Source organism: Hylobates moloch, unplaced genomic scaffold (genome assembly GCF_009828535.3).
Source record: "Hylobates moloch isolate HMO894 unplaced genomic scaffold, HMol_V3 SCAFFOLD_17, whole genome shotgun sequence".
NCBI classification, from domain to species: domain Eukaryota; kingdom Metazoa; phylum Chordata; class Mammalia; order Primates; family Hylobatidae; genus Hylobates; species Hylobates moloch.
In genome coordinates this window covers 32,602,102-32,613,981 of record NW_026652292.1, presented here as the reverse complement: position 1 = coordinate 32,613,981, position 11,880 = coordinate 32,602,102, and the positions used below count along the sequence as shown (strand labels likewise).

The 11,880-nt window shown below is 42.0% G+C and overlaps 1 protein-coding gene across 3 annotated transcripts in view; it reads left to right on the top strand.

The window, feature by feature from the left end:
- Positions 1 to 3,285: 3,285 nt before the first annotated feature.
- Positions 3,286 to 11,880, top strand: part of NADK2 (NAD kinase 2, mitochondrial) — a 47,270-nt gene continuing 38,675 nt past the window's right edge. Inside the window, exon 1 of one of the 3 annotated variants that reach the window (XM_032135788.2) lies at positions 3,286 to 3,781. In XM_032135788.2, coding sequence (XP_031991679.1) covers positions 3,482 to 3,781 — 300 coding nt within the window. In that variant the 5' untranslated portion in view covers positions 3,286 to 3,481. Of the gene's footprint in view, positions 3,782 to 8,382; positions 8,715 to 11,880 lie in introns of those variants that run through there. The other 2 variants (XM_032135789.2, XM_058430334.1) reach the window with 2 other exon arrangements.

Here is an 11,880-nt window from a genome sequence, read left to right as displayed (position 1 = left end):
TGTAATCCCAGCACTTTGGGAGGCCGAGGCAGGTGGATCATGAGGTCAGGAGATCAAGACCATTCTGGCTAAGATGGTGAAACCCTGTCTCTACTAAAAATACAAAAAATTAGCTGGGCATGGTGGCATGCGCCTGTAGTCCCAGCTACTCAGGAGGCTGAGGCAGGAGAATCCCTTGAACCCGGGAGGTGGAGGTTGCAGTGAGCTGAGAGTGTGCCACTGCACTCCAGTCTGGACGACAGAGTGAGACTCCATCTCCAAAAAAAAAAAAATTCACAATTTTTGCAAAGCTACTCGTGTCATTTTCTCCTTTTGGTTGCCTCCTAATATATGCAGGATAAAAGACAAGTTCCTAAGCATGGATTTAACATTTTCCATTGTCTTTGCCCTTGTCTACCTCTCTAGCCTCACTTCCCAGTGTTGCTTGCCTCTCTCTAAATTCTCTAAAAATTCAAAAATTGCTAGTTCATTGCTTCTATGCATTTGTTCATGGTGTTTCTTCTGTGGAATTTCCTTCTCATTCTTGCTGACAATGGCTAATATTGTATTCATTATTTAAGGCTTAGCTCTTCACATTCCCAGAAAGCCTTCTCTAACTCTTCTTAGGCTGACTTAAGACCTGCTCCTCCAAATTTCTATAGTATTCTGTGTATAACTCTATCACTGCATAGACTTTAGGCTCCTCAAGGGCATGGATGTTTTTTATCATTTCATCTGTAGCACCTAGCAGGATGCCTGGCCTACAGTGACACTCTAATCTCCACGAATGTGTGTTACATGTGTAAGATTTAAGAGACATCATCTAAAAGGAAACTAGATAAGGATTGGAAATTCAGGAGAAAGACCTGGGCTAAAGATGCCAGTAATAGCTGAGGTCATGAAAGGGGCTAATATTTGCCAAGTGTCTACTGTGTAATGGGCACAGTGCTAGGCATCTGTGCATATATTCACAATTTTACAAGGTAGCAATTATATTTTATAAATGCAGAAGTAGGCTCAGGAAGGTTAAACAACCAGTTCAAGTTTCACAAAGCTAATAAACAATAAAACTGAGATTTGAACCAAGACCCTTCCATTACACAACAATGAATGAACTCAGGAGTGTGTGTGTGTGACAGACAGACAGAGAGAGAAGGAGAAAGAAGAGGGAGAAGAAGAGACAAGGAGACGAGGACAGAAGACATCTTGGAGGAGATGGGTTTAGGAAGAAGCCAAAAAGGGACATAGAGATGGGAGAAACACTGTTAGGGAATGGTATGTTGGGAGACAGTAAAAGATTTCAAGAAGAAATGATAACCATTTCAAATTCTTCAGAAAGATCAAGCAATTAAAGGACTGAAAAAAGTCTTTTGAGTTCCAACAAGATCTTTTGGTCACCTTGGAAACAGCAGTAATTAGCAAAGCAGTGGGGAGAAGCTAGTGTACAACAGGTTGAGGAGCAGGGATGTGGCAATGATGAACAGACTACTCTTTCGAGAATCAGCTGTTAAGGTAAGGCAGGCAATATGTAAAAACCAAGGCTTAGAGGTTGTTCTGTTTTTTTAGAAAAAACTTTAAAGATCTCATAGACATGAGCATATTTAAATACTGAAGAGGCACACTCATTTGGGAGGGAAAATTCAAGATACCTGTGAGAGGATGCCTTCAGAAAGCACTATTTTTGAGGAGGTGGAAGATGAGATGCAAAATAACTATGGACAAAGGGCTATTCCAACTGAGATGTCAATGCATATGTTTGCAGCTGAAATGAGTGAGCCAAAAATCTGGGTTTTTATCTGGGAAATGGGAAGAAATGAGGTCCGAGATTTCAAACATGAACAACAAAACTCAGACTTTGATCCCAAACAGTTTCTCCCTACTCATTTTTTTTTTCTGTCGAATGGATCAATTAACATTCCCCTATTCACCCTGGCCTCAAACCTAAGCGTCATCTGTGATTTCTCCCCTTTTTTTTCCTTCCTAATAGCTAATGAAGTTTAAAATAGTAAGACTACAAAGGAGTCTGAGGATAGTTATAGATGTTACCTCTAGAAGCTCAGGTTATTAAGGTTGTTACACTACACGTCACTATTAGCAGCTGCTGTGAGGCAAAGTTCTTGGTGAGAATGGGTCAGTGGTAGAACTTTACCAAGTAAACACCTATCGGGCTTCATTGTGTATGCTCCCAGTCCAATACACTACCTGGCACACAGGAGGCACACCGCGGGAGCCCACGAATGAACGCTGGTGCTGGTGGGCCCGTAAGGAGAGTCATAGATTCACTGAATCGAATTGGACTTGGTAGAACCTTGGGGTCACCCTAACCCCCTTTTTACAGATGAGGAATCTGAGACCCAGAAAGATGAGGTAACCTGCCCAAAGTCCAGAAGCGACTTAGCGCCAGGACTACAAAGGAGCAAACACAGTGCCAGGGGAAGGGGATCTAAGGAGCTGCAGGAATTGAACAGCAGGATGTGCACTGCCATGGGGTTCTCCCCTTACAATGGGATGTTTCCTTCTGTTCTCATCACACCCCAGCCCAGGTCCTGATCACTCCACGGGTCATTATCCCAACAGCATCCCTTCCTCCTCTTCTTGCCTCCCAAGCTACCCAAGATTCCAAAGCCAGATCAAGTCATCAAACATTGCTTTAACTCACTCCTTTCCAGTTAAAAGCTTTCAAAGAACTAATTCATTTGGACTTTGTCCTATAGGTAGGGCTCTTCGGGGGGCAGGGGGCAGCGGGGCGGGCACTGGGTCCCACGCCGAGAGGATTTCGTGCCAAGCCACGCACACAGTGCAGCAGGAGCCGGGTCCGCCTCCTCAGCCCACAGCCTGGCCCCAGACACACCAGCTATCACACTGACCCTGCTCAAATAAACCAACGGGCAACGTGGTCGGCCTGCAGAACACAACCCAAGCGAGCATATGCCAGGAACCTGCCTTCCCGCCAGCCGCTCAAAACCCCACCCGCGGGCCCCGCGCCGCCTCAGACCGGATCCAGCTGGATTCCTCAGGGCGGCGCAACCGCGTAACAGAATTCTACCTCTTTCCCAGGCCGCAGCCAATGGCGCGGCCCCTCGGATCCGGAGCCGCCGCGGGCTCTGATTGGCCGATAGGGATAGCCAGGGGGCGGGAGAAGAGCGACCTCGGGGAAGCGTGTGGAGCGAGGAGGTCGCCCCCGGGCGGCGAAGCGGCCATTATGCAGGCGTGATTGAAACGAATAAACAAACAAACAAAATCCACTAGCCCGAGGCCTCCATTTCTTCCCCGCCCACCTTTCTCCCGCGTGGGGTCTCCCGTTTCCCAATCGCCACGCTTTCCCCGCCTTCGTCAACGTCTGGGTACGTCCCCCTAGCCGCGCGGGCCACGCACGTCCTGGCACTTAACCTCTGCCCGTCCGGCGCGAAGTTAGAGGCCGGGGCGGCGCGGACTGCGCGCACTCCCGGCGGTGGGGAGCGGAGGCAAGGAGCCCGAGCCCGTGGCCGTGGCCCGGCCCACGATGACTTGCTACCGAGGCTTCCTGCTGGGCAGCTGTTGTCGCGTGGCGGGCGGCCGGGCGGCGGCGCTGCGGGGACCGGGTGCGGGAGGCCCCGCCGCGCGGCCCCGGCTGGGCGGTGACGGTGGCGGCCGGCGGCACCTGGGGCAGGGGCAGCCGCGCGAGCTGGCGGGCTGTGGCAGCCGCCCGGACGGCGGCTTCCGCCCCTCCCGGGTGGTGGTGGTGGCCAAAACCACCCGGTACGAGTTCGAGCAGCAGCGGTACCGTTACGCGGAGCTCTCGGAGGAGGACCTGAAGCAGCTGGTGGGTCCTGGCTCGGCCCCGCTTCGCTCCCGGGCTCGGCCGGGGCTCTGGTGGCGGCTGCGCCCCCTCGGGCGAGACCTCTCGGGACGACTCTTCCCAGGGCACCGCAGATGCCGGTCCTGCCTCTCTCGCGGCCCCCAGGTCCTCTGGCTTCTCCCTGGGCCTCCTTTGCCTTTGGGCGTGTGCGAGGGAGAGGCAGGGCCGGGGAGAGGGGGAGAGAGAGGGGCAGTGTTCATGCAGGGACTTCCGAGGCAGGGGCGCCGCGGGGAGGGCGAAGAGGGGCTGCCCAGTGGCCTCATAGAGTGAGGGGTTTGGGGATTCGTTGGTGTCCTCGCCGCCCCCGCTCTCGTTCCCTGGTTGGGACCCACTCCAAGAAAGTGAGCCGGTGGCCTGAGGTCTGGACCCCCTGCGAACAGCTTCCCTGGCCGCCCCGAGAAAGGGGGCCCGGGGCGCCGCTGAGGGCTGCAGGGGGAAAAGGGCCGAAACTACCGCGGACACACCCCCTTTTACTCTGCAGGACTGCGAGGCCTAGGGCACTCCGGAAAGTCCTTCAGCGTGAACCTTTTCCTTGCTGTAACGTGGTCGTTGGACACTACCAGCTTGTTTTAAAAGCACAGGTCTTTGATGCTAAGAAGGAAAAGAGAGAAAATTTGACTTTTATATATACGTTATTAAGGAGAAATGTCAGGACGAGGGGCTGGTATACTAGGTAGTGTGTGAAATAAGCCTGCGATTCTTGTGCAGCAGTATCTCCACAATAGACCATGTTTGATATGTTTATTAATATAGCTGCAAAGATACAAATTCAAGAGAAAAACCAGAGTTTGAATCTTCCTGTTGTCACCGCCCCCCCCCCCAACTTTGAAAACAATTTCTGATCCCATACCACCATCCACCAACTTTAGGAAAAGGAGAGTACCCGGTGCTACCATGACCAATATGTCCAGAAAAATATATTGGAAATCTCTTAATTGTTGGCACTGTGCACCAAAAGGTTTTGGAATTAATTGCACATAACTGATTTAGTTTAATTCTGTCCAAGACTAGACAACCTGTCGGAAACTTCTGGTATCGTGTGATCTTAGCGAAGTTATTTTGTAGAGGCATCAAAATGAAATTGTAAATCATCTTTGCTTAAGTGCTGAGTCTGTTGTCAACATTAAACATCCTGCTGCTTTGTTGGGTTTATTGAAGAGGGCCCCTGCATTCACCTGATGGGAGTCTAGATTTGTAGATTTGTTTTCTTTTTCCTAAGTGTTTGAAAATGACTGTTTATGGAATACACTTGTATCATTTAAAGAATAAAGGATTTGAACAGGAGGTTAGAGTAGAGTTTGTATTAGGGAGCGAAACTAGAGGTGAGGTAGGGACTAGTGTCCTAAGAAAGCATAGTGTTACTATTTGGAGAAAGTGGTGTGCCCTTTGGGTTGTACTAATTTTGCAAAGTCTAGCTTGTAGAATTTGTCAAATGCCATGTATGCATAAATATGTGCATACAGTTTTATCGAAGCTTCCCACAACAATTTAAAATAGCTCACTTGGCATGTTTAGAGTGTGGGATTAAGAGTGAAGAGCTCAGTTCTAGGCCCTGGTTCTGTGTGGTTAACTTCCTATGTGAGTTCTTCTCTGGGCCTCATAGGTGGAAATGATACTTTTTGTGTAGTAGTGTCAGTTTTCAAAGTGCTTCACCTAATTCAGTATGTGAATTGCCGAGGTTATACCAGATAGCCTCCAAGGTCCTTTACAGTGCCGGCATTTTGAAACTGTGGATAACGTTTTCAAGGCCTCAAGAAAATGGGTGGCATCTCAGTTAGGATTAACTCTCGGACCTCTGAACTAGATTGCCACTTAATAAAAATACTTTTAAAATGTAGGGAAAATCAGTAAGTCTTAAAAAAGTCAAACTACCCAAGTGTACCCGTTCTGAGTGGAGGAATCTCTAGTAGGTAAATATTTGTCTATTGCTAGGTAATGCTGTTTGGGATAAGCCAGCTTTGAAGTAAAACTCGTGGACTGTAGAATACACAGTTTTGTAATCGCCAGGCAGTGGAATAGTTTTTGTTGGTAGTGTTGTCATTACAGTTTTATTGGATAAGTTCCTTACTGATTTGAATTTGTGTTATAGTTTATATAAAGGCCTATACTCAGAATGCAATAGCATTAGTTGTAGCCCAGATGAGAGATTTATTAACAGGCCAAAGAATACTGGGCTGTGTGAAGTTGTCCTAAAATGGGATTCTGTAATAGGAGTGATAAGATGATAAGTATTATTTGTTATATTGCTGGGGTAAAAAATACTGTTATGTGAATTGGATATAAAAGAAAGTGGCCAAGTGCTTGAGTCTCACCATGGCTGCTGTGTGTATAGTGTCATGGTAACTTGGTTTTTTGTCAAAGCATTCTCTTTTGTTGTGGTGGTGGTGGTTTTTTGATGTAAAACAGGTCTGTTTTAGACTATTTGTTAAAATGCAAATGGAAGATGAAGGATAGAGTGCCAGTATAATTTTATACCCTGAAGGCTGATGATTTTCTAACTTTGTAGAAATGTACACAATTACAGGAAATATTTTTTAGTTGATAAGGCATGCATAGAATAGGTTTACGACCTTCAAGCTAGTCAAAGTTTTGACTTTTATTTACCCTTTCATATTGGTTACATTGCTTTATTTTAAAATCTTGTCTTTTTCGCCATTGATTGACCAGTGACTTATTTTGTGATATCAGATTTCTGGTCAAACATTTTACCTCTACTGTCTCATGACCTTTCAAAGGCCAGTGAAACTGTTATTACAATTTACTTGCATCATTAAGAGATGTAGCTGTTGGCAAATGTGGAATTGCTATTAACAGGGTCCTTGACACAAATTAGAACTCTAGACGAACCAAAACTGACTTGGAAAGGATTTTGACACCAGAAACATACCTCATTGGTCAAAAAAAGGTTTTATTTAAAGTTCGTTTTCACCTGTCACCAAGGATGGGGAACTGAATAAGGAAAAAAACATTTTAATATAGAACAAAAAAGAAGTCAGCAGTTTCTGCCCTCCTCTCCATCATTCCAGGTCTCACAACTTGGCAACCCTTCTACTGGTTCCTATTTTTAGTTTTGTGTTTTAAAATTTCTAATGGGATAGAATAATTTCATTTAACAGTCTGCCGTGTTATTGGATTAAACTAGATGACTTGGAAGGTGTAGCACTTTGGATTTCCCTTTTGTTTTCTGAAGATTTTATGGCTTACTTTGTAGCACTTGGGCAGATAATACTTTTGCCACAGGGTATGCAGTAAGTGTACCATGGTATACTTTTGTCACATTGTATGCAATAAGTATATTACATACAATATGATTGTTAATCAAATTAAAGAGCATGATTTGGAGTACTGCTAGAGCTTTCTAACTGAATCCTTGCTCCTCTCAAATCTTCTAGACAAAGTCACCAGAGTGTCTATCTAAAGTGAACATCTGGCCCTTTCCCTCTTTTGCTTAGAACTCCACAGAAGCTCCCTGTACCCTTTAGTCATCAAGAGTACTTGTTAAAATGCAGACACCTGAATCTTAGCCCCCCAAGACTCTGACTCAGTTTGTGGAGAATTCCCAGACTTTGGTTTTATGAAGCACACACCTGAAATTAATGACTCTGACTGAATTCCGGGGATGTGTTTTATCCCTGGTTTGCATGTGGTCCCCAGTTACACTGAGAAACACAGTTGTGGGCTCAAGTTCATGATCTTTAGAATGCCAGATAAGTCCCTTCATGAACTGGCTACCTCTTGAGCTTCACTTCTGATCACTTCTTGTCTTAAATTTCATATTCTAGCAATTTCAAACTGTGTTAGTTTCCATTAGATGTTGTACTGATTTAGTTTAATTTATGGATCAGTAGCACATAAAATGATTCAAAATATAAAAGATACAAAATATTATACAAAGAAAAGTCTTTCTGTTACTTGTCATCTGTCATTCAGTTTTGTCCCTGGAAGTAACTATTATCAATTTCTTGTATTTTCTTCCAGAAGCAACCTATACCTACAAATCAGCACAGCGAAATATTCTTTTTCTTTGCCTCATCTCTTTTTATTCAATGATAATATACTATTTAAGCTATTATGTGCTTTTTTTTTTTTAGCCTAACAGCATTGTGGAGATTGTCATAAAGAACATTCTCATTCTTTTAAAAAATAGTATGTATATTACTTTATTGTGTGTCCTAATTTATCTTCTGCTATTAAACACATTCTGAAATGAATAACATTTGTGTTTATATGCATGTAAATGAAGCTCTAAGACAAATACCTAAAGTTGAAATTGTTGAGTCAAAAGGCTTGTGCATATAAAATTTTAACAGATTTGGCCAAATTGCTTCCCTTAGAGATTATACAGAGTTTTACTTTCACCAGCCCTGTATAAGGGGACTTGTTTTTCCATACATAGTTTATTAAATTGCTGGGTCTTTGCCAACCTGGTGGGTGAAAGACGGTGTTTCAGGGTGGTTGAATTTGCATCTCTCAGTGTCTATGTGTCTACGTTTGTAGCCTCCTTTGATTCGAATGCTCTTCTTCCTCTATCCAATTCCTGTTTTTTTTTTTTTTTGGTTTTGCTCAGACATTACCCTCTCAGGACGCCATCCTTGGTAACCTTGCTGTGCCTCTGGCTCTCTCTGGCTACCAAGATTGTGTTAGGCATTCTTCACTTCATAATACTTATCTGTGATTATTTTCTTTTCTAGACTGTAAACTCTTTGAGGGCAAGAATTGCATCTCGTTCATCATCCTCTCCACCCCCACACTTCCACTAAAAAAAATAGTAAAATGTTTCTGATGTTCTGTAAGATCATTTTTAGGTCTTTTCTCCTTGAGCCTGGGGACCAGCTTCCTTCAAGTCCAGGGCCTTATTACCAGCTGTCTGTCTTTCCAGATGTTAGCTGCTGAAAGCGTAAGTCAGAGTTTAAGCCTTAAGCTTTGGATTCTTTGATAGAGGTTTCAGGTTAAATGTCTTTGAAAAACATGAGCCCAAGCAAAAGATGATTTTTATTTGACCATGGGATTCTTTTTGGTGGGAGGGAGCAGAAAATGTTTTAAATTCTGTGGAACACAACTTGGAAAACAGAGGTTTAAGGTATACTCTCTTTCTATAAATACTTGCAGTTAAATAGGAAACTCACAAAGATGTAAAAGAATTAAATATCACAGTAGCTGAAGTGTCAGCATTAGAGAATCATTGACCAATATGCTTTACAGCCCTGATGTTCAGCCTTCACTGTATATAAGCATTATCTAGGGGGAGGTTTTAAAAACTACAAATATGTGACCAGCCATGAGATTGCAGATAACAAAATTTTTCACTGTTATCATTTTCCTATATTTTTAATTATATAAATTAAGTTCTAATAGTTAAGTGTTTGATGCACATTAATCTCTTCTCATCTAGTAAAGTGTAAATTGACTTTATTTGTCACTATCAGTGAACTTTGTAATATACAACAGAAATATATAATTTCAAAATATCAGCAAGTGTGCCAGTTATTTCACGCTTTAGGAAAATTTATTATATATATATATTTTTTCTTCATAATAAACCACTAGATGTGGATTATGCAGGAAAATAGACCAATCTTTGTAAAACATTTGCATTCAAGTAGGGTTCATGCAATTGGCTCTCCTCTTCCTAAATGAAAGGCGGTAGAATTAGGTCCTGATAAAGAACAGAATAGTTCTTGAGTTATGTAACTTAGTCATCACAATTGAGGCTTAGTGGCCTAATGATTATTCACAGTTCTCAAGCAGGAGTAAGATATATGGCTAATGTGGGAATGTTAGTAGTATGTGGCTGCATGGATATAACAGAGTAGACAAATCCTGCTTTAACAGCAGAAAATCAGAGTTTTGATCCTGAAAGAACAATCTAATGTCTTTGTAATCTCGAGCAAGTAACCTAACCTCTCTGTATCAGTCCCTTTGGCTTTGAAATATTTATAATAATACCTGCTTTTCCTTTCTCACATAATTTTTAGAAAGGTGAAATAATTTGCAATTTACATAACTTAAAGCTGCATAATCTAATTCCAGTTTAGCCACAATAATGATCATTATGTAAATATTACATATATTTAAATTATGTACCTGAAATGGCACTGATTTGGTTAACTCCAGAGTAGATTCCTTTACTAAGATAGATCACTTAAGTGAACTAAAAATATGTTGATTTTAACTCGGCTTGCGTAGTGTTTTTTTAACCAAAATTTTAAAGAAGTTACCATTTCGAAGTAATAGAGAAAATAATTACAAAAATTATGATCTGCATTAAAAATACTTGCTACAGTGTCACTATTGGCAATATCTAGAAAGTCTGTTAGTTAATTTGTTTGAAGTGTCACTTTGAAATATTTGTTCACAAAACCGTTTTTTGAGCACCTGCTAACTGCTAGGCATCCTACTGGATCCTGGAGAACCAAAGATTAATAAACAGTTTCCAAACACAATGGAAACATCTATTACATTGTATTATAAATATTTATAAGAGATCCATGGGAGTACAGGGAAGGGAGAGAACAATTTGGGAAGGGTAGGGATGAAGGGGAGAAAAGACTGTCCTCCAACTTTTAAGTAGATTTTTAGTGGTCTTTTTAAAGTTTAGATTTTCAGTTATGGGATATTTCAAACATATAGAAACGTTTCAGAAAGTAACAAGACACCTGTGTATTCAGCTACCTAGACTTAACAGCTATTCTGTCATATGTGCTTCAGAATTTTAAAAACGGAAATATTACAACTAAAGCCTTATGCATCCAACTTTTCCCACTCCCTACCCCACCAGAGGTAACCACTGCCTTGAAGTTAAGTGTATTGTTCTCATACATATGTTTTTACATTTATTAATATGACAGTATCCATAAACAAGTGTAACATCATACTGTGTGTCTTTTAAAAGTTACCTCAATGATAATTCTATTCTTTAGAATATGTGCCTATTCTTTAGAAATTTGCTTCTCTTATTTACTATTGGTTTCAAAACTTATCTGTGCAGATACATGTTAATTCATTTTTTTTGAGTTGGAATTTCCCTCTTGTTGGCCAGGCTGGAGTGCAGTGGCGCGATCTTGGCTCACTGCAACCTCCGCCTCCCAGGTTCAAGCGATTCTCCTGCCTCAGCCTCCCTAGTAGCTGGGATTACAGGTGCCTGCCACCACGCCCAGTTAATTTTTTGTGTTTTTAGTAGAGATGGGGTTTCACCATGTTGGCCAAGCTGGTCTTGAACTCCCGACCTCAGGTGATCCGCCTTCCTCAGACTCCCAAAGTGCGGAGATTACAGGCTTGAGCCACCGTGCACGGCCCATTAATACATTTTAACCGCTGTACAATATTTCATTGTTTAGATAATTAGGTTATTCACAGTTTTTCCATTATTAAAAAAATACTGTAATTAGAAGTACAAATAATTTTTTCCATAAGCATTTAGTGGGTTCCTGAACAGTACTTAGTAGACTTTAACATTTTTGCTAATATGACGGTGAAATGGTATCTTTTAATTTCAGGATGTTTGAATTAAATATTGAAAAATACAAAAGAATTTTTATGTGTGAAGGAGAGAACAGCAAGACTTGAGTGAAGTTCATCTTGTAGCCAACCAAAAGAACTCTGATTATGTGATCCATAATCAGAGATCTCTTACATTGTGACTCAGTACATAATTTTGAAATAAGAGATAACAGGGAAGAATTTAGCCTTGTATGTTTTATAAGAACATCTTTTAAATAAAAGATAACAGGGAAGAATTAAAAATATCTTTTAAATAAAAGATAACAGGGAAGAATTTAGCCTAGTATGTTTTATTTTCTAGTTAATGATAATGCTGGCTGTGATCATTAAATTGTGACCAGCTTATAATGCACTTTAAGACAATTTGAAAATCATAGTATATTGAGGCCAAACAGGTAGAGTGGACCTTCTAAAGGTGATAAGTCTCTTGCCAAGGAGTTAGCTTTATCTCCTAGTGGTTTTCAAACTCTTTATGGTAGAACACAACCTTTGCTCAGCCTCTGTCTTTCTCCATAGGAATTGGGTGATGAGGGTCAATTTTTCTGAGATTTCAGCATTTTGGA